The sequence below is a fragment of the Monodelphis domestica genome, chromosome 1 (genome assembly GCF_027887165.1).
Source record: "Monodelphis domestica isolate mMonDom1 chromosome 1, mMonDom1.pri, whole genome shotgun sequence".
Classification (NCBI taxonomy): Eukaryota; Metazoa; Chordata; class Mammalia; order Didelphimorphia; family Didelphidae; genus Monodelphis; species Monodelphis domestica.
In genome coordinates this window covers 103,074,887-103,095,240 of record NC_077227.1, presented here as the reverse complement: position 1 = coordinate 103,095,240, position 20,354 = coordinate 103,074,887, and the positions used below count along the sequence as shown (strand labels likewise).

Sequence of the window (20,354 nt, the reverse complement as noted above, 5' to 3'; positions counted from 1 at the left end):
GGGTAACAAAATACTGGTTTGAGGGTATAAGATATTAGGTGAAAAAAATATATAAATATATAAATGTGGACATGTAGATATATGCTTGTTTATGCACATGTATGAGTGTGATTAGTTTATATTTGTTTTTTATTATCCAAACAGATGACTAGTTAAAAATAAAAAGTGAACTTTATAGATTTAGGAAGTAGTTTGTATGAGGTGAAATTTGAAATGAGCAGCATTAGATTTCCTAGGATGGTAGAACAACTGGTGGTGATTATCAGGGTAAGTCCACGAATATCAGTACATTAGTTCTGCCTTTTACGATCCATAATTTCCTGTGTTTGTGTGCATTGAGACAGATGTGTACCTCTTGTTTCTCACTATCTTAACACCAAGTCACAGGATATCTGTAGTATTCTGAGTTAGTAGAATATGTTGTTATATATAACATCTTTCTGGACAGCTCAAGCAGGGGAAACATTCTCTTGAAAATTATGTTCTCATTATGAAATCACTGTCTTTCCCCCCCTATAATCGAAAGAAAAAAAGGGTTTCTGAAGTCAGAATTTTTTAAGCATAATATGAGCATCATTGATCTTCAAATATAACTTACACATTTTTCTTCTGATGAGGTAGGAAAACGTTAAATTCTATTGATATTCACACATTCCTGAAGTTTAGAAATAAGATATCTACAACTCTTAATGATGGCCATGTCATAGTAAAATACAATTCTGTATTTGAAAATAAAAACATAATTGGTTCACAGGATTGATTGATTGCTAATCTCTCCATGCTAGTGGTTCTGATAATGGGGCATTTGATAAAATAACTAGAGAAGTTTATTGTTGTTGTTTTTAAATGTTTGGGGATATGGGAGCATAATTAAAAAAGGAAAGATGGGGAAAGGAGAACATTGTAGACAGGCATCTGATTTCTTTTTTTCTTTTTCTTTTTCAGAGGGCACATCTGCTCGATAACACAGAGAGGCTGGAAAGGTCATCTCGGAGACTAGAGGCTGGATACCAAATAGCAGTGGAAACCGGTAAGAATTCTGAGAGTGAGCAAATTGTCTTGCTTATGCACAGCAGTCTTCACAACACATGACATTTCAGGGAAACTTCAAAGGAGAAGCAGAGACAGCAGCCCGAGATGTGGTTTACATATTGGGGAGACAATTGGGAGCTTATTTGCGCTTATCTTTTTTCAAGTTAAAAGGCATGACATCTACTGAAAACAGTTCCTGAGGTTTAAAAGTATACATCAGAAAAGAGATGGAATACTTTGTCTAAATTCTACATTTGTCTTAATATGCAGTTACATGTTGTCAGTTTACCCACCCGCAATGATTGCTAGCACACAGTGCAGTCTCCACTTGTTTTCTTCTTTTTCTTTTATTCACATATGTAAAAATTAACATTTTAATAAATCTAAATGATCTGAACTGGAGGCAAAGAACTAATATGTTTCTTGGTTCAACTTGCTCATTTACTCTGATACTGAGGATGCTTTACCTAATGAGTCTGCAATTTTAAAAAATAATGAATACAGCAAACTATCAGATATGTAAAAATTGAATTAAATTAAGTAGCAGTGTTAAAGTCCATGATGATCTTATTAGCATTGGTTAGCACTGCCCAAACTTCTGGGTTGAATTAACACCCATCAATGATTTGTGAAAACACAGAAGTAATTAGGCTTCAAAGTCCTGTCTCCTTAAATAAATAAGCTTCTGAAAAGTTATGGAAAGTTTCATGCAATTATTATTATATTTTACATGGCAAAAAATTATCCACAAATGATCTTTAGTTAATAGGCACCATCTCTCGTAAATACAGCTTGTTCACCTTTCCATTAGTTAAAAAACATTTTTTTTAAGTTTTAATAGAATATGAACTTTATTAGTGTTGTACTTTGACAAAGGAAATAATAGAAGATCATTGTACACCTTCTAGATATAATTTGAAGGCTAGAGGTCAGATCCATTTTCACCAAACAGTTTCCAGAGATGTTATCATCCAGATGGTTCTTTTTATGACAGTCTTATTTTCTGTCTATATTGTTTTTTTAACACGTCCAAAGCATGTTTTCTTTTGATAGTTGGCATATTTTATGTTTTGTTGGGGTTTTTTTTAAAAGAGGTACTTTGTTCCTTGAGTGGCATTCAATTTTCTAACTGGTTTTAAACATGAACTTCTATAGAACTGGGTTGGAAGAAAATAATTGACATTGGTCTTTTGCCAATGGTGGACAGCCTATTAAAAACTTTCAATTCTTTCTGTTAGCAGAAATAAGGAAGCTTTCCTTTATGAACGTTGTTTTCAGTTTTGTAGTCTAGTTCTTGGGATGGTGCTAGTAGAAGTTTCATTTATTTTAATTTTTGTAGTTGAACTCATTAATTAGAAGTCATTTGATATTGGGCATTTGTCTTTCTATTTGTCATGGAGTAGAATTTTGGTTTTCTATTAGAGATACAATTTGTGAATTGAAATTGGGAAGGGAAAGAAAAGATCATTTTTTCCAACAGTTCTTTGAGAGGTATCACTGTCAGTGTTATCCATGAACATCGACAAGGGAATTTAAAGACTAAGTATTCCTTTGAACACACCTATCTGGATAAGATTGAGTTAGATTAGGGAGTTGCTCCATTTTCAGGTGTTCTAAAATAATTTAACCACATCATCATAACCATTCTGCCAACATAAAAAGTGTCATGTAACTTTCTCCACCAACTAGACTGTTTCATTAAAGATCAATTACAGGGCAACCTCCTGTCCTTTTACATTGCATAACTTTGAATTGAAAGAGTGAAGTGTTATAAAGTTAGCCACGTATTGGCCATGCAGAGTGGCTAAATGAAGGTTGTGTGCAGAGTCCCATAGGAGGGGAAGACAGACAAAGATATAGTTGCTGCTTGGACAGAAGTCAAGCCAATGTTATTTCAGATAAGATTACGTATGTTCTGGAGGCCTTGTATTTAGTGTCTTTGGCAGCAGTTTCTGTCAGAGAACCCTATGTGCCATCACAGACTGGGACTCTCCCTGAGAGGTGTGGAGTAGGGAAAGAACTAATTCTACCTCCCCACAATCTTATCACTGATTGTATTTGAAGTAATGTCATAATGGTGAATTGTCAGTAAAATAATACCACTACTGCCCTCTATTTCCTCCACTATCTCCATTGAGGAATGGATAGTCAAATGATCATAGCCTTGATTGTAATATGGTATATGATAAATATTTGTTTATAAAGAAGCAATATAAACATAGCATTATTCTTATAGAAAATTCTTCTTGTTTCCCTAAAAGTCATGAGATTTATGAGAAAATTAAAATTGAAAAAATTAGGCAAGAATTTAGAAGGATATTATCTGGTCAGAGATAAGTTGAAAGTTGAAAGAAATAAGAAAATAAGCCAACAGTTAATTGGTAGTGTCACTAACTAGATATGTGACCTTGGATTGGTCACTTAACTACTTTTTGCATGTTTCCTTATTTACAAAATGGATATCACTTTTCCCATCTACTTCCCTATTTATAAAATAAAATGTGCAATGTAAATTATCTTTTAAAATATCAGAACGCAAAAATGATTAATTATCTTTAAAGTCCCTATAGTATAATAACAGCGGAGAAATCCAGAAAACTTTTATCCTCAAAAACTTGGTCATCTTTTTATCTTTCCATAACATTTGAAGAAATGTTTGATGGCATATTGTATCTGACTTCTAATGTCATCACAACATTCATAAGATAATGAAATATTTCATAAAATTATCTTTTTTTAATGTTTGAAATTAGTGTATTTGGTTTGAAAATTTTCTTCTAGTAATTTGAACTGCTGAAAAGTATGTAGGAATTTTGATTAGTTTCTCTCCAATGTGTCTATGCAGTTAAATTCTTTGGATTTGCTATCTTGAGCCATCAATTATTATTTGAAATTTGGATGTCAAAGTATATGTATTTATACTCTAAATAAAATGGTCTCTTTCTGCTTGAGTTTTCTGAAATTATTAGCAAAAAGGGTTGTCAAAAAGCCAAACTACTTTGAAACTCAGCTTAACATCTATGAAAAACAATACATTTAAAAAAATAAGTTGCTCATTTTCAAAGGAAGGGACATCTCTTTTCTGATATTTTGTTGTGATGTTTTATTTGTGTTTCATCAAGAAATGAAGCAGCTATTATCCCTTTATGGGCAGCTGATTAAGCAGAGCAGCACATGTCCATCTTTTTAAAGTTGCACTTGGAAAAAGAAAAATGCTTTTACTATTCCAACATGCCATTTTATAGAAACATTTTAAAGGCAAGTCTAGTTTTAAAGTGTTTTATTTATATTTGCAGAAGAAATGTCAGTCATCTATCTTATGCAAGGCTCTCATCTATTTAAAAAAAAGGTATCAGAAGGAAATCAGCTAATGTTATGTTAAAAAACTGGAAGTTATACAACTTTGGTATTTTAACGGGCTACTACCATGCATTCTCCCCAAATATTTCTGGATGTAAGTGTGAAAAAGGTTGTGTAAAGAATGCTATGTGAATAGACCTTTGGTTTGATTCAGTTTGGCATTTCTGATGTTCTTGCCTCAGAGCCTCTGAATAGAAAACTACTGCTTCTTTATATTATCTCTCAGTAGACAGGTATGACCATTGAGCAGTGTAGATTCTTGTGCCATTTGAGGTCAACTGTCTCATCCTCAAGACTCTGTATTATTTTCTCCCCTCCATTGTAATCATGTTTACAATTTTACCTCAAGTTAAGGATCCAGAATAAATATTTGCTCACTATTGTCAGAGAAGTATAATCAGTAGAGCAAATAGGCATGAGCCAGTAGTTCCAGGCCTACCTGTCCCATCAGTATGAAACTAATTAATATAGTTAGTCTGGTTGTGTGTATAGTTGTTATATTGCATTATATTGGGTTAGCAAAATGAATATAATGCATGTGAAATCAACCATACTACAGTCAGTATATCCATAGTAAATAAAATAATTTTTTCCATACAAAAACATTCTTTATTGATGGAGATCAAGGCTAAGAATATTTGATGTTGAATATTTTTACATTTCATGAGCAAAGCACTAAGGAAGTCAAGGATGAATAAGGAAGCACAAAATTTGTTGCACAGTTAAAAACTGTTGATTTACCGAAGAACCTTTTAAGAATATAAAAACATGATGTATGCTCATTGGCTCTATGTGATTTCTTAGCCATGCATTTAGAATCAATCCATCAAGTTAGAAAAGTATGATCAGTTCTCACATTTATATCTGTCAGTGATGATATGTAGCCACCGGAGGTCTAGTGTTGTCACAGGTTCAATTTTTCTTTATTCCTTCAGTTTTTCTTTTGAAATCCAAGTCCATCTTAACTGCCTATTCAGATACCTACTCTTGTGCCCTTTTATGGCATGGAGATGATCCTGTGTTCTCAAAGTTCATGCCACCTGTCATTCTAGAAAGCCTTTGAGTTTGGTCGTTATGTTAAGATGGAGTCTGTTCTCTGAGGGCTTATTCAACTAAGAAATGCTTATTGACTTGACTAAGAATGGAGAGGCTTCAACACTTCTTGTGTCTCTATTTTGTTTCCACAGGGACAGTAATGCAATAGTGGAATAAAGAGTCAGAGTGTGATAAGAATAACACAGATTTTAGTCTGTCAGCCTTAAGTAAATTATATGATTATAGTTATTATACATTTTATTGGTATAGGGAATTCTCAGTGAATGCAAGTCAGCACCTTCCCTCCAATTTATCATCTTAAAGAGTTACCAATAATCCTGAAATGGTTAAGGGCCTTTAATAGTCAGTATGTGCCAGAGGTGGGACTAGAACTCACCTTCCTGATTCTATAGCCAACTTCCCATGCACTATGCCATTCTGCTTTTCTCTGCACAAGCCCTCTAAAGTGGGTGGCACCATATTACAATAGCTCTGGAGTATGAGGACCAGGGTTAAAATCTTGCTTCTACTACTAACTTTCTTTTTCACCTTGGAGAAGTTATTTGTCCTCTATTTCTGCCTCAATTTCCTCATTTATAAAGTGAAGGAGTTGGAGTAAATGACCTCTGAAATGTCTTCTGGTTCCAGATCTATGATCTTAGATTTTTTATAGAATTACACCTATACCATATCTATATTCATATTTTCATGCATGATTAGAAAACAAGATGGTATATAGTCATATGGTGCTATCATAGAACAACATATGAACAACCAAATGCTCTATTATTACCACCAAATGACAGCATATCAGGTGAGTTCTTTGGAAGATTTATGAAAAAACAGGAATGAAAACTACATAGGAAAATGAAGCATGGATGGTAGCAGTGTGCAGTGATAGAGGCAATATCCAAGACAATGAAAACACAAGTACTTAAAGGATATTGATTCCTTAACACCATTCAGATCCTGGAATTTAATCCATGTTAATTCAAAGAAATGGGATGGGTTAGGTAAACACTGACCGCTTCCTGACATTATTAATTTGAACCTATGCATGCTATACATGAAATTCATTCTCATCTATGAATGTATATTTATGTGTGTGCATGTATAACAAATATTTGTAAAGCACCTAATATATGACAGTAGAGCCTGATATGAAGAGATAAAACATGTCTATTCTCAAACTGCTTAATAGTCTTAACAGACATTCTTAATCTGACGTCCATGAACTCATTAATATTTTAATAATTGAATTTCAATGTAATTGATTTCCTTTGTAATTCCATATATTTCATTTTTTGCCCCCAGATAAGAAATATACAGTACATCACCAAAGCTCATTCTTGTTAGTACCTGCCAGTTGAATTTCTGAATAAGAACATATACCAATCTTTCCTATTGGATGATAAAATGCTTTCTACTGAAACTTCATTAGGACCTTTCATTTTGTAAATTTGTGAATATCTTTCCTTTGAGCATTTTTTGTATTTTACACTCATTTTTCCAAGAAGGATAACTCTTTTTAAACAAGTTATTTCAATTCAATGTATAAATTCCAATTTGAACTATATGGTTTTATACTTTAGAGATATTAGGAAATACCTAATTTAAAAAACATTTTCTTATTCTTATTTGAGTGGTCAGAATTGGTCCCTTCGGAAGATTAATTTTGCTTTTTGTGGTTATCTCATTACAATTTGTATTTAGTTGTACTATAATCATTATCCAAAGTAACACATGCAGTGTGTTTTTTTCTACTTGAAAATGAATATATTTTAGACTGTCATACTCATTAAGATGATAAACAATGATTTGTATAAAATTCTTATATTAATATTAAAACAGCAGTAGAACAAATTCAAAATAAACCAGAAATAGTGCCAATACTTTCATTTTAAGAAATCAGTTAAAGTTTTTTTAGTGCTTTTAGAATTTTGAACAATCTGTGAATATACATTTTTGCATATCAGTACTTTAAGTACCCTATTTTACCTCTCTTGCAACATAGTCTGGGTTGAAATATTGTAATTCACTCTTCTAAGCTTTTCATGGAGAACCATATGGAGTCTGCAGATTTCAAAAGCATATGAATTATAATATTGGATAAGCTTTATCCTGCCCTGTTTTTGGACTCCTTCCATGGATATGATCAAGAATATCATATAAAACTCTCCTTTTGGAATTATACATGGAAACGAAGTTTCCAACAAAGTCAAAACTTTTTCACTCGTCTTCTCTATGAGAGTTGTATTTCTTTGACCCTCGGATATCAGTATCCCTTATTTCCCCCATCACCTTCTCTTCTCACTAATCTATATCTTTATCATCATCATCATCATCATCATCATCATCATCATCATCATCATCATTCAGTATTTTGAATGTCTCCTTGTGCAGTGGACTATGCTAATTTCTATATATAATAATTTCATTAAAAAGAGGTTATTTGCAATAATTTGAGGGGAAATGTAATTCTTTTTGGTAGGAAAAAGCAGTCATTGAGATTAACTAGTTGATTTTATATTAACCACAAATGATCATGATTTTCAGCTTGGTTTTCTTGTGTCAAAAACAATTAATTCAGCGGCCATCAACTGAATTTGATCTTCCTATGGAGTCCAATGTTTCTTTTCTTTCATTGCCCTTTTCTTTTGAGGGGGCATATGTAGAGGAAGGATAAGATATAAAGTGGAACCAGTCAGTCTCTGTAGCAGGTGAGTGATTTGCTTCTCATCAGATCTTCAATAAATCAGTTATGGACAACTTCATCACTTTTTCACTCCTGTTTAATTCACTTCAGCAAATATTTACTGTCTGCTATTTGTTTGACATTGTGTTAAATTATGGGGGCAGCCTCCCAAATTAAGTAGTTCTGTTCTAGTACTGCCTGTAATCACATTTTAATACTTCATTTGTTTTAGTCAAACAGTAGCATTTAACATTGCTAACAAATCAAATTTATAGATTTATCATATTCAACAGTTCACTCATTCAGCAGATATTTATTGAATATTGAATCTGCTGAATTATCTGCACCATGAATAAAGTGCTAGATAAATTTTAAGAATCACTGTATATTCTTGGAATAATAAGAACTATAAACTTCATCTGCTTGAACCAAAGATACAAATTTTAACAAGTCTTTCCTATAAGAACAATCACTAAAAAAAATTTTTTTAAAGAATTTATGTATTTTACCATGCTTTTTTTTTTTTTTAGAAATTTGGACATGCTTTGAAAATCTCAAAGATACCTATGCACTAGTAAGCTATTTTCAGGAGCTGATAAGAATTATATGATTATGCCCCACAATTTGTCATATCTGTTCAAGTTATAATCTTTTTTATATGTTATTATGTGTTAAGTTTGTAATTACAACCCTGTTAAATTCTCACATCTGAAAACTGTACTACCCTTGTTGAACAGAGGGGGATCTCATTTGCGGTGAAACTCTTAAAGAATTTCAAGATGTGCTGAAATTCACTTTCTGAAGTTACATGAGAGATTGGGAAGAGTCATAATGGCAAGGAAAGGACTGCCTTTAAACCCCTTTTGGAAAGGCTTCTCTTTGGGTGGTCCAAGTGAATTCATACAATTTATTTTTAATCCATTAAAAAAGTATTATACTTATTTTTAAGTGTGTTACTCAATAAAAAATGCCTTATCAGTTTTCTAGTTGGTTTGTAAGACACACCTGAAACCATTCTTATTCTGTTGCATCTTTGTAACTTGACAGAGTGACAACCAAAGTGAAGAAAGCTAAAATGCCAATTTACTTTCAGATATTACAGGGAAGGACTGTTAAGCTTATGACCTTGCTGCACTGTACTTATATACCTTTCTAGGTTTTTTTTTTAGTGTTTTTTTTTTAAATCAGATTTAGTTTTCCTTTGAGAGTGACTTCTAGTGCCAAGAAGTTTTCCCTTTGGCAGGTGTTTATGTATTTAATAGAGTTTTCTAAGGTGGGTGCCACAGAATTTTCACAGCATGTGTTCACATTGGACTAAGACTTTTGTGTACAACTTACATCAAGTGGAAAACTTGACTGGCATAAGCTTTTAAAATGGCTTTTTTGTGTTCTACATTTGAAGCTTTAGTCTATATTTCCTGTTGGGCTAACAATGTTTTCTCTCGTTTTCACTGAAGAACAAAGTTAACATTAAAAAATAAATTTTTTTTTTATTGAAGAATATGTTTTTCCAAGTAAAGTCAGTATCAAAGAGGCTGTCATGGTGGGTCATCCTTCATGTATAGTATTGTGTTGCCCTTTTGCATTCCTTGAGACATAACTCCAAGTCATAGTTAAACAAATACCTATTTATTTAGATAAAGGATGAAACTGCCCTAAAGCCAGACAAGAAAATAGACTTTTGAAGAATGCACCCTGTTGAAGGAATAAGCAGGTTGGTTTGTAATCCTATATTTGCCAGTATACCTTTTTACTGGTTTTAACTTGCATAGGTGTTTAATCACTAAAAATCATACCAAATTTTAAAAGACTGATATTTCTTTTTTCCATCTGTGAATGAATTCTGTCTCCTCATTAAGACCAATAAACTTTAAAACAAACAGAAGTATGTTATGAAAATTAGTCCCTAGTTTCAATCTTTAACATTTCTAGAACAAATATTGTACTTGACTGAGACTCAGTTGAATTAAAATACTGTCAAACACCATTGCTTCAGTTTCCTCATTTAAAATTTCTTTCCTTTTTTTTTTTGGATTTGGATTGGAACTTTTGCCAAGGAGGTGATGCCATTAGAATGATTTGGAAATGACCAGGGATGGGAAGGAGGGATTCTCTTTAGAAAAATTTTATCTAAAATTGGTCCTCATTAGTAGATTTTTAAAACCTAGGAAGATTTTTACCCTTCAGCATCCTCAGTATTTTATATCACTTTAAGAGTAGTGAACTGAATTACTTTTTAAATAATCTCTGCTTCAAATGTATCAATTCAGCCTAATGTTTCCAATTATTCTAGATGAATAAAGTTTTAGTAGTGGTATGAGAAGTTTTGTTACATATTTCTTTTTTTTTAATGTTCAAATCCTATTTTTCATTTCCTAAGTATTGTTTCTATTTTGTATCTTGTAGCAAATTAACATTAACATTAATAAAATGCCATGCAATGAAAATAATAATTCTAAAAGCTTTCACATACCATATATTATGCTTATAATAATCTCAGGCCTTATTTAAAGTTCTCTTCTAATGCTACCTCATGATATGGAAGTAATGCAAGGCTCTTGAACACTAGGCCAGTAGAACACATGCTATGACAGGTCCTTTTGGAAAGGCTACAACTATGGGCTCATTGTGTAAAACGAGGGGGTTGTACTTAATGATGGCCAAAGTCCCTTCCTTTCATCTCAAAATCTATTATACTATTATTTTGTATTATATTCTTATTATTTCAAGACCATGATGCTTAAATATTAAAAGGCTGAACTCTGGAGGCTTGATCACCAGGTGATGAATTTTTCAAGGGCACAACCACTCATTAATCTATCTACTAAGGTATTAAAAGCTTAGGATCTTCATTGGTAAAGGGAATACTCACATGAATGAAATAATGAATTCTTAAAATATGAAGTACAAATTGGTAATTGTGGCTTATTAATTGTTTGAAACAGAATTTTTCTACCCCTTCAGTAAAAAAGAAGCAATCTTCCTTGACTAATGTTGTTATTATTATTATTTTTTTAAATTTATATTTCATTTGTTGGGGAAGGCCTGGTGAAATTTTCTCTACAAATGTACATATGCATTTATTCCACAACTTATAGTTATGAAGAGTTGTGTGAGACATTCAGTAATGGTTTAATACACCCAGAGTCACATATCCAGCATGTGTCAGAGGGAGAATGTGAATTCTTCTAACTCTTCCTAACTCTAAGGCTGGCTCCCTAGGCACTATGCTATTTTAAATTTACTTAAATGAAATAAAAAATATTTTGTGTTTCAACATTATCAGTTATATGTTTTATATGCTTGTTCCATTTGACTATATCATTATGGCATTTGTCCAATTAGACCCTTGCTTTCTATGAATTTCTGTCATCAAAATATAATTTCACAATTCATCTCACTTGTTTGTTCACAGTAGATATTTTAAAATTTGCTTTATCCTAGATTCTTATATAGTTCAGTACATAGAAAAAGGATGAAAGTAGGCATCAGGAATCCTGGTTCCATGTCTTACACACTAGCTTGTGTTACATTGGGGAAGTCACTCTTCGAACCTCAATTTATATATCTGTAAATTGAGGAGGCTAGATGAACTTTAGAGTCATTCTGTCTTAACATTTTAAGATTCTAGAAAAGATTTACAAGATGTGATGTTCATTTTAAAGAGGCAGATGTTTTAACATTGTAAGTCAAAAAGGTAAGCACAAAGATATACCAAATTTCTTATTGCCTCAATGACATTGCCTACCAGCTGTGAATATTTCTTAGTACAATGAATTTTCTCATTTTTATTGCTGGGCACAAGGCACAGTGGTTCATTTTTCTTCCTACTTGGACTTCCTGTATATCCTTTAAATTCATAGCTTCATAAGAACAAGTAAGTCTTTCTATTCTCTCCTTTGTTAACTGTAAACCTCAAGAAGCAACAGTTCTATCGTGCCCTTCCTAAGTCGCTGGACTCTGCTCAAATTAAACACTGTAAGATTATCAGCAGGTAACAAGGTAGAAGTGTATCTTTCTCTTCAGCATTTTTGTATAACTTTTATCTTGATCTAGAGAATGCTAAAAAATTCAAACCAGTTAGTGGTTTTCACCACCAACCACTTGAAAATTCTGACCCTGTACCTATCATATAAAATGTATATATATATGTGTGGTGATGAGAGGGTGATATGGAGGAACAGAAGAGGAAGTAGAGAAAAGGAACATGCAGATTTAGCTCCTCTGTGGGGTAAAAAGGTTGTATGTATGTGTGTGTGTGTATGTGCCAGTGTCAGAATTCACAAAAAGCAAAGCTAGACCTCCCAACTTTCCTGTCTTGACTGCTGTTGAAGGCCAAAGTGTTAATTGGATTGCCTGCAGGGTTAGTTTAGCAGATAGAAACTTCTAAAATGGGTGGAAAATTATACTTCATCCCTGTTCCTCCTCTCTCCCCAGTAGTGGGCACATTAAGGTCCCAGTTGTTATGTTTTCATATTTTTTTCCTATGTGCTTCCCATTATCCTTTGTTGTCTTGTTGTTGTTGGGTCATCTTTCATAGATGTGATAAGAGACTTCTGTGATATCCTTTTTAAACCAAGTGTTGACAGTTGGTATCAGTCAGCAAAAGCATGTGTACATACCGTACTTCTAGGATTCACACTGGGACAACTGGCATAATAAGTTCTTTGACATACTTATTGAGTACCCATAATAAAATATTAGCCTACCTTTGCTATATTATTATTGTCCTAATGCTACTTTTGATATTTTCTTTTGGTGGTACTAATGATCCTGAATTAAACAATCAAGAAGCATTTATTAAGCACCTACCATGTGCCAGATACTGTGCTAGGCTGGAAGGAAAAGTGTGAATTATTGCCAGCTGAGTGGCTGGCAATATTTTTTATTACAGAAAATAAGATCGTAAATCCTTCAACATTATAGGTATTTATTGGGCATAGCACCTCATAGATAGTAGGTAGCTGATAAATATTTGAATTGAATCTTTTAAAACATGTACAAAGGAATATGAATTAAGGACCTGGATTATCTACTTTATCCAACAAACTATGCAGTGTTTTAAGAAACTATATTTGGCATGTTTTAATTTACCAAAGACTCATACTTATCAGTTTTATGCAACATGATTCTAGAAGCAAATTTGAAGCCCGTCTTCTTAATATCTCCCTAGCGTCAGCCCCTTTATTAAGAAATTAGAAACAAATATAGTGATGAAAGTGGGCTGAATTTGGAGTCAGGTGACCTGGTTTGAATCTCAGCCCTTCTAGGTAGTCTATTTGACCTTGGAAAAGTCCCTGGTCCTTGGTTCCCTTATCTTTAAAATGAGATTAGACTAGATAACCTCTAGCATACCTTCTCACTCTAATTTCTATGAATTGAAATGAGGTCTGAACTATAGTCTTTTAAAGAGAATTTAGTTGTATTACTTTCCAAAAAAGTATGAAAAGTATTGTTGAGTAGAGATAGGTCATTTACTTTAGTAAATATGAAAAAGTAATTTGTAATTAGCATATCAACTATACCTAAAAATAAGTTTGGAAAGTGATAGAACAAGTGTTTTATTCTTTTTCATTTTCGTTACTTGAAACACTCCCCTTTTGATTTAGTTGATATTAGGAATTTTCTTTTTTAAAAGTCTTTCCTTAAAGTCTAACCTTTTACTGTCCAAATTTTCCAAAAATTCTAATGAACATAGCCTATATACATATATATATATATATATAGAGAGAGAGAGAGAGAGAGAGAAATATACATATGTACATATATATATATATTTAGACCCTCTTGTCAGAACACATTGGTAATATTACATAGCCAAACATGATTTATTACTTGTTTCTGATTTATTGTTAGTGATTTTGCAAAAGCAAAAAAATAGATTATAAGACCATTGAGATTTTAAATATTTTTTATTTCTCTTTATTTAGATATTGATGTGGTACTAAACTTGTAAGAAAAAAAGCATTTGCTATAAATGAGTACAAAGGCCAACTTATATGAATATTTTATGATAGTTAATATTTTTACTTAATTTTATAGAGGAGATATTTCATATAATGTATTTATATATAATGTAATTATATAATAATTTAATGTTGAAGAAAAAAAAGGAATTCTCTTTGTACATTCCAAATCATGATTTTCTTTTCTTTTGGGTCATTTTTTATACCAGAATTTCATTTCAGGTACCATTTCCTGATATCTCCAAAGACAGATTGTGCCCATTTTAGCATAGTAATATTTACACGTGATAGCATGCTCAAGTCAGTATCCAGTATTTTTGACCCTGGAGATTTAATATAGACTTTTGTGGATATTAACTTTTTATATCAATAAGTGTTGTTATTGACCTCAAAGAAAAGCCAATATCTCCTTGTTAATTTGCAAAGTATGACAGTTAGAAAATGTTAGACGTTTTGTTACTTGTTATCCCACTTGATTTCTTTTTTTTAAATGTCCTTACTCTTTCCACCTAAAGATCGTTTTTGGCAAAATATATATCTGCCATGGTTGTTCTTTGGTTATGAGGATATGTTTTCTGGTAAATGTTTTCAACAGTTTTTCATAAAAAATAAACCAGGAATGATGTTATACTTCTCTTTTGGATGATGGAATTTCCCTGATTTTGCTTTCTCTGTTACATTTATTAGAATAGGAGAATAGAACATTATTTTTGAGCATCTAAGGAATAAAAGAAGACAAATGGAAATAAGCTATTTAAAGGGTTTTATCAGTAAAATGCTAAAATCCTATCTATAATGAATGTGCTGTAATGTATTATTTTTTGTAAAATTAAAAAAAATTAAGTAAATAATACATTTTTAAAGTTTTGTTGAAAGGCCAAATGTTGATGAGGAAGTAACTTTTTCGCACTATTACAGTGTTATACAAGTGTTATACAATTTGAAATGCCTCAAAATTGTCAGTTGTAAAAATTGAAATGTCAGAACAATATTTCCTACACATATATCGCTTTTCTATTTTAGTTTTAAATCCTCATAAATAATTTAATATCGTTTTGGCCTTATTATGTTAGAACTTGATAAAGAAGAGTTAATCTGCCTGGATGGTGGTGGTGTCGTCCATGTAAAACAAAAACTACAAATTAGACCATCTTCTTTATTGTACCAGTCATCTTCTTCAACCCCTAATTCTCCATCAGAGATCTGACATATTCTGAGAGTTTTAAACTTTTAATCTCTAGAATTTGGGGAGGGTAAGCACTGGTTATTTCATCGGGCCCACTTTCAGGCAGGTCCCAGACATGCTTCACTTCAGTCTTTAGACTGATCACTGTCTCAGCACCTTTGCCTATCTCTTTACCACTGTCAATATAACATGCTCCTCCACCCCCAAGCTGTTGAACTTTAAGTAAGTCAATTTCTGCCATATTCCTAGAAGTGCAGAAGTGGCTCATTGTACAGTGGATATAATGCTGGCCCTGAAATCAAGGCCTGAATTCAAATGTAACCTCAGATACTTAATAGCTGTGCGAACTAGAGTAAGTCATTACTTCTTTTTACTTCTGTTGTCTGACATGTAAAATGAGGATAATAATAGGACCTATTTTGCTGGGTTGTTTTGAGAATAAAATAAGATAATGTTTGTAAAGAACTTTTAGTACAATATTTGTCACATAGTAGGTGCTACTATTAAATGCTTATTTCTTTCCCTTTGGTCCTACGCATCATCCCAGTAACTTTTCTGATCAAAGAGCCCTACCCTAAGCCTACCATTCCCACTCTTTTGGTTTTCATTCCTTATTAAAATGTAAGTTCCTTAAGAGCAAGGATTGATTTTACACACACATACACAAACACACATACACACACACCATCAGCTTGATACCTAATAAACGCTTTATAAATGCTTTTAAAAAAAGGAATTTCAGGTAGCAGGGTGGCTTAGTGAATAGAGAGCCTTGCCTAGAGACAGGAGGTCCTGGTTTCAGATCTGGCCTCAGACACTGCCTAGTTGTGTGACCCTGGGCAAGTTACTTAACCTCAGTTGTCTAGCCGTTATCACTCTTCTGCCCTAGAAGCAATACACAATATTGATTCTAAGACTGAAGGTTAAGAATTTAAAAAACACTCATTGTCATAGCTACTATTTTTATTTGGGTTAGTGAGAAAGCATGTAACAATCTTTCAGATGAATTCATAATATTTAGGGATAATATTTATCTCAAATTACTATATTTTTATTATAAAAATAAAATATAATCTTTGATGGGTATTATAATTCATGATTTCAATTATTTGTCATGGAATCTATCTTAAATGAAAAAGTTGCTTTTGTTGTTTTACCGGAGAGGAACAGTTTATATAAATATCAAAATTGACACTGTGGCCCATCAAAGTAGATTTTATATCATTAGTTTAAATTTCCCAAATTCATTTGGGATCCACACATGGTTTTTCTAAAGTAAGAACCAACTAAAATGAGCAGTAATACAAAATTAGTGACGTTAAAAATTAATTTTTTTAACAAATATTTGTCTCTTTAGTGATTCTTCTCTTTCCTAAAACAAAACAAAAACAAAAACAAAAAACCCGCAAAGGTCTTTACAAAGAAACTTTGTTCATTTGCCTTGAATATTGAATAGTGTCATATCCATTTCTGCACTTAGTCACTTGTTTTATTTGCTATTCCTAGAAACAAAGTCTTAACATAATTAAAATATGTCAATAATTTTTGCCTGATAAAATGGATACGTTTTGGGTTTTACATTCCCAGAAATAAAAAATGCCATTAGGGTCATAACTTAGAGTGTGTACCTTAGTACATTTCATTTTCTCTCTCTTAGGAGATTAGTGGAAAATAAGCTCTGTAAATTAAATTTTATTGCAAAATTATCTTCCGTTGTACAGCAGTGAAGATAATATTGAGTGATAAAGCTAGAGTGGATTTTATATGAGGCTATTACAGCATGAAGACTATAATCTGAATGAAAAATATTGCTCAAGATTTTCTGTAATCTGGTATTTAATATAGAATGCTTCATTTTGGAAAATGGTTAAAATGACCTCAGTTTAAACAAATGATTAAATACTTAAGGTATGTTGCTACTTGAGAACAACCTTCCAGTTTCAATGACCACTTTGTAAATATAGTGGGTGATAGGGTCATCTGTATTTGTTTTTGTCAAGGCTGTGCTGGATTTGAACCCCTGCCATCCTTTCTATGGGTCACTCTGCTCTGGGAGACACTCATTTGTATCAGGTTTTATCCAGGTGAACTTATACCTCTCTTCAAATCTGCCAGTTGTGACTACAAGATCATGAGGTCCATTTATATTTTTTGCCCTCATGTTGATAATAAAAAGAGGGCATTATATAATGGCTACTAATAAGGCAGTTGTTGGAGGAGATATCTAGTGCTTCTGTCACATCATTTACACTTAGACTCTTGCCTGTGACCTCACTGTATATTCACCGGGAAAACAACAAAACCCCATTTCTATTGATAATTAAATGGAAACTCTTGGTTGAAAGGCCATATTGTCAAGAGATGTTATACTTATTTATATATGGTGTTCCCATACTTATTTTTTAGCTTTATATCATAGCTTTCTTCTTTTACCTCTCATTTAACAAAAGTTTATTGAATGCCAACTTCCTTCCAGTCACTTTGCTGCATACTATGGGGAAATATAAGCAAGTATTGCATGGTCCCCTCCTTTAAGTCCAGCAAAGAAAGAAGATAAAATGTGAAAAGTTAAATAATAATACAAGAGATAAACAACAGTTCAGTATTGTAATATAAATAATGGCAGAAGCCAGTAAATGATTAATTACCGAACAGATAAAAACCATTTTTAGAATTCTGAGGGGGAAAAGATGACTATTCTTCAATCTTTTAAGAAAGTTAATATTAAGTCACTATGTCATAACAAAGTCATTTCCACATAATGGAAATAATGGTGCTGTACTGTAGAAACATTTAAATTGCTCAATTTCTTACTGATGTGCAGAAAAAGCCACTGAAGATTTTATCATCCTTACTTCAAAAGGGCAACCCCAAATATCAATTGGTTCATTAAAACTACCCAAGCCCCTTAAACCTATAAGGATCCTTTATACAGATTTATAGCACTTTATATTGTTTTTGTACATATATGTTAATGTATATAAAAACTATTCATTACTTGTTCTATTTCCCCTATTCCACCAGTTTTTAAAGGCAAGACTCATCTTATTTAATAACATTCAATATTATAATAAACCATATTTCTCTTATTCCCTGCACTCAAGATAATTCGTTGTAGCTAATATGTTTGACTAAATTAATGTTGAAAACAGGAAGAGAAAATTAGTTTAGAATTTTCTATGAAGATTGAGTTTATTTTTACTTGGCAAAAATGTAAGGAATATAAGAAAGACTATATTATTATCTAGAAATGTTTTTTTTAAGCACCCCTAGAGTCTAATTGTAATGAAGTCATATTTGGCAACATACTCAGCTAAATTGACCATGATGCCAGACTGAATCAAGATGATTGTGTCATTTATTGCTGGTCTCCATCTTTTCAGGTGGATCCAAATGGAAATAGCCCATTAAGAATTGATTTAAGCCAGTTTAGCTAAGCAAGAGCCTCAGACCCTGGCCCTTGAGGCTTTGCCTACTAAAAGTTCACTCAGTGCTGGGCACATACCAGCTCCACAGGCCATCAACTTTATTAGTGTGGAGATAAGCTGATTAGGTCTTGTCAATCAAAGGTGCCAATATCTCAATTGAGAGGCTCTCTCGCTCCATTTTTTTCTTAAAGCATTGAAGCAGGCAACAAAGAGATAGATGTGTGGTTTGCATCCCCACGGTTGTCGCCATGCAGGGTGCAAGGGTCCTGTGATGATGTGATGACTGTATTAAAGAGTACATCAATTTGTTTTAAAGTGTTTTGATTTTTTATGGTGGCATTAAGAGAGAGAACATTGTGGTTGCAGCTTTACTAGAAAGCAAAGAGTTCTAGAAGAAGAAGAAGAAAAAAATGTGTTTCTTTGAAGCCTACCAGGGCTTTGAGTCTTGCTGTGCCAATGGGCGCTTAAGTGTTCCTGTAACTGGCATACTCGGCTCTACCACCAGCTTAGGTTCTATTCTCCTATCCAAATTATTCATTTATACAGAATGGAAAGAAGGATGGAATGTTAAACTGTATGGAAGTAATAATAATGTTTATTCAACATAAGCTTTTTGAAAAACTGATTTCAAGCTTTCAGTGGGTCAATTGGTATATACAATATGGGGAAAGAAGGTGGAGACACAGGCAGTTTTGAATTTTCAGAGAATAGTTTGGCACCTAGACTTGAACCTTTGTTGTTTTAAAAGCATTAATAAATCACCTTTTCTTACACTTTCAGGAAAATTATCCTAACTAATTATAATGTACTTACTGTTAGAATATAATTCTAGAGGACTTCACCTTTAGACCAATTAACATCAATTAGTATAAAGAAAACAATATCTAAATTGTATAGTGGAAAATAATGGCCTTTTGTCTTCACATCTGAGGTTGCTTCAGTTCTGGGCTCCCTCGTATCAAATACAAACCTCAGAAATTTTCCCTTTTTTTCTCACTATCACACCTACATTTGCCACCCAATGAAGGCTGAAGCTACCATGCTGAGAAACTACATTTCCACAGTGGATTATCATTCATTCATTTATTCTTTATTATACTATATCAATTTTGCACTAACCAATCAAGGATTCTTCTTAGAAAAGACTGATGATCTTTTTGAGCAATTTCTTTATAGCCACATAAAACTATACTGTCCACTCTAGAAATTGGAGGCCCCCAAAAGAGAACACCATGCTTGTTCTTGTTCAGCTATTTGAATTGTAGCTAACTTTCTGTGTTCCTGTTTGAGGTTTTCTTGGCAAAGATACTGGAGTGCTTTGACACTTCCTTCTCCAGATCATTTTACAGATGAGAAGACCGAGACTAACAGGGTTATGTGACTTGCCCAGGGTCACACAGCTAGTAAGAGTCTTTAAAATCAATAACATGAGTCTTTCTGACTCCAGGCCCAGCACCCTATCCATTGAGGCACTTTAGTATTAGAATACCAGTATTGAGTATCTTTTGAGAAGTACAGACAGGCATCTTCATATACAAGACCTTTAAAGAATTGATAAGTTGTAGAGTGAAAAGTAATGCTACATTACATGGATATTTTGCCATACAAGTAATAATTAATTTATATAACAAACATATAGTTTAACAAGGGCT

At 32.7% G+C, this 20,354-nt stretch overlaps 1 protein-coding gene across 7 annotated transcripts in view; it reads left to right on the top strand.

The window, feature by feature from the left end:
* VTI1A (vesicle transport through interaction with t-SNAREs 1A) overlaps positions 1 to 20,354 on the top strand; it is a 447,185-nt gene that overhangs the window by 107,153 nt on the left and 319,678 nt on the right. For all 7 annotated transcript variants that reach the window (XM_001368344.4, XM_007479003.3, XM_016432630.2 and 4 more), the window contains one exon: positions 946 to 1,030. In XM_001368344.4, coding sequence (XP_001368381.1) covers positions 946 to 1,030 — 85 coding nt within the window. The remainder of the gene's footprint in view (positions 1 to 945; positions 1,031 to 20,354) is intronic.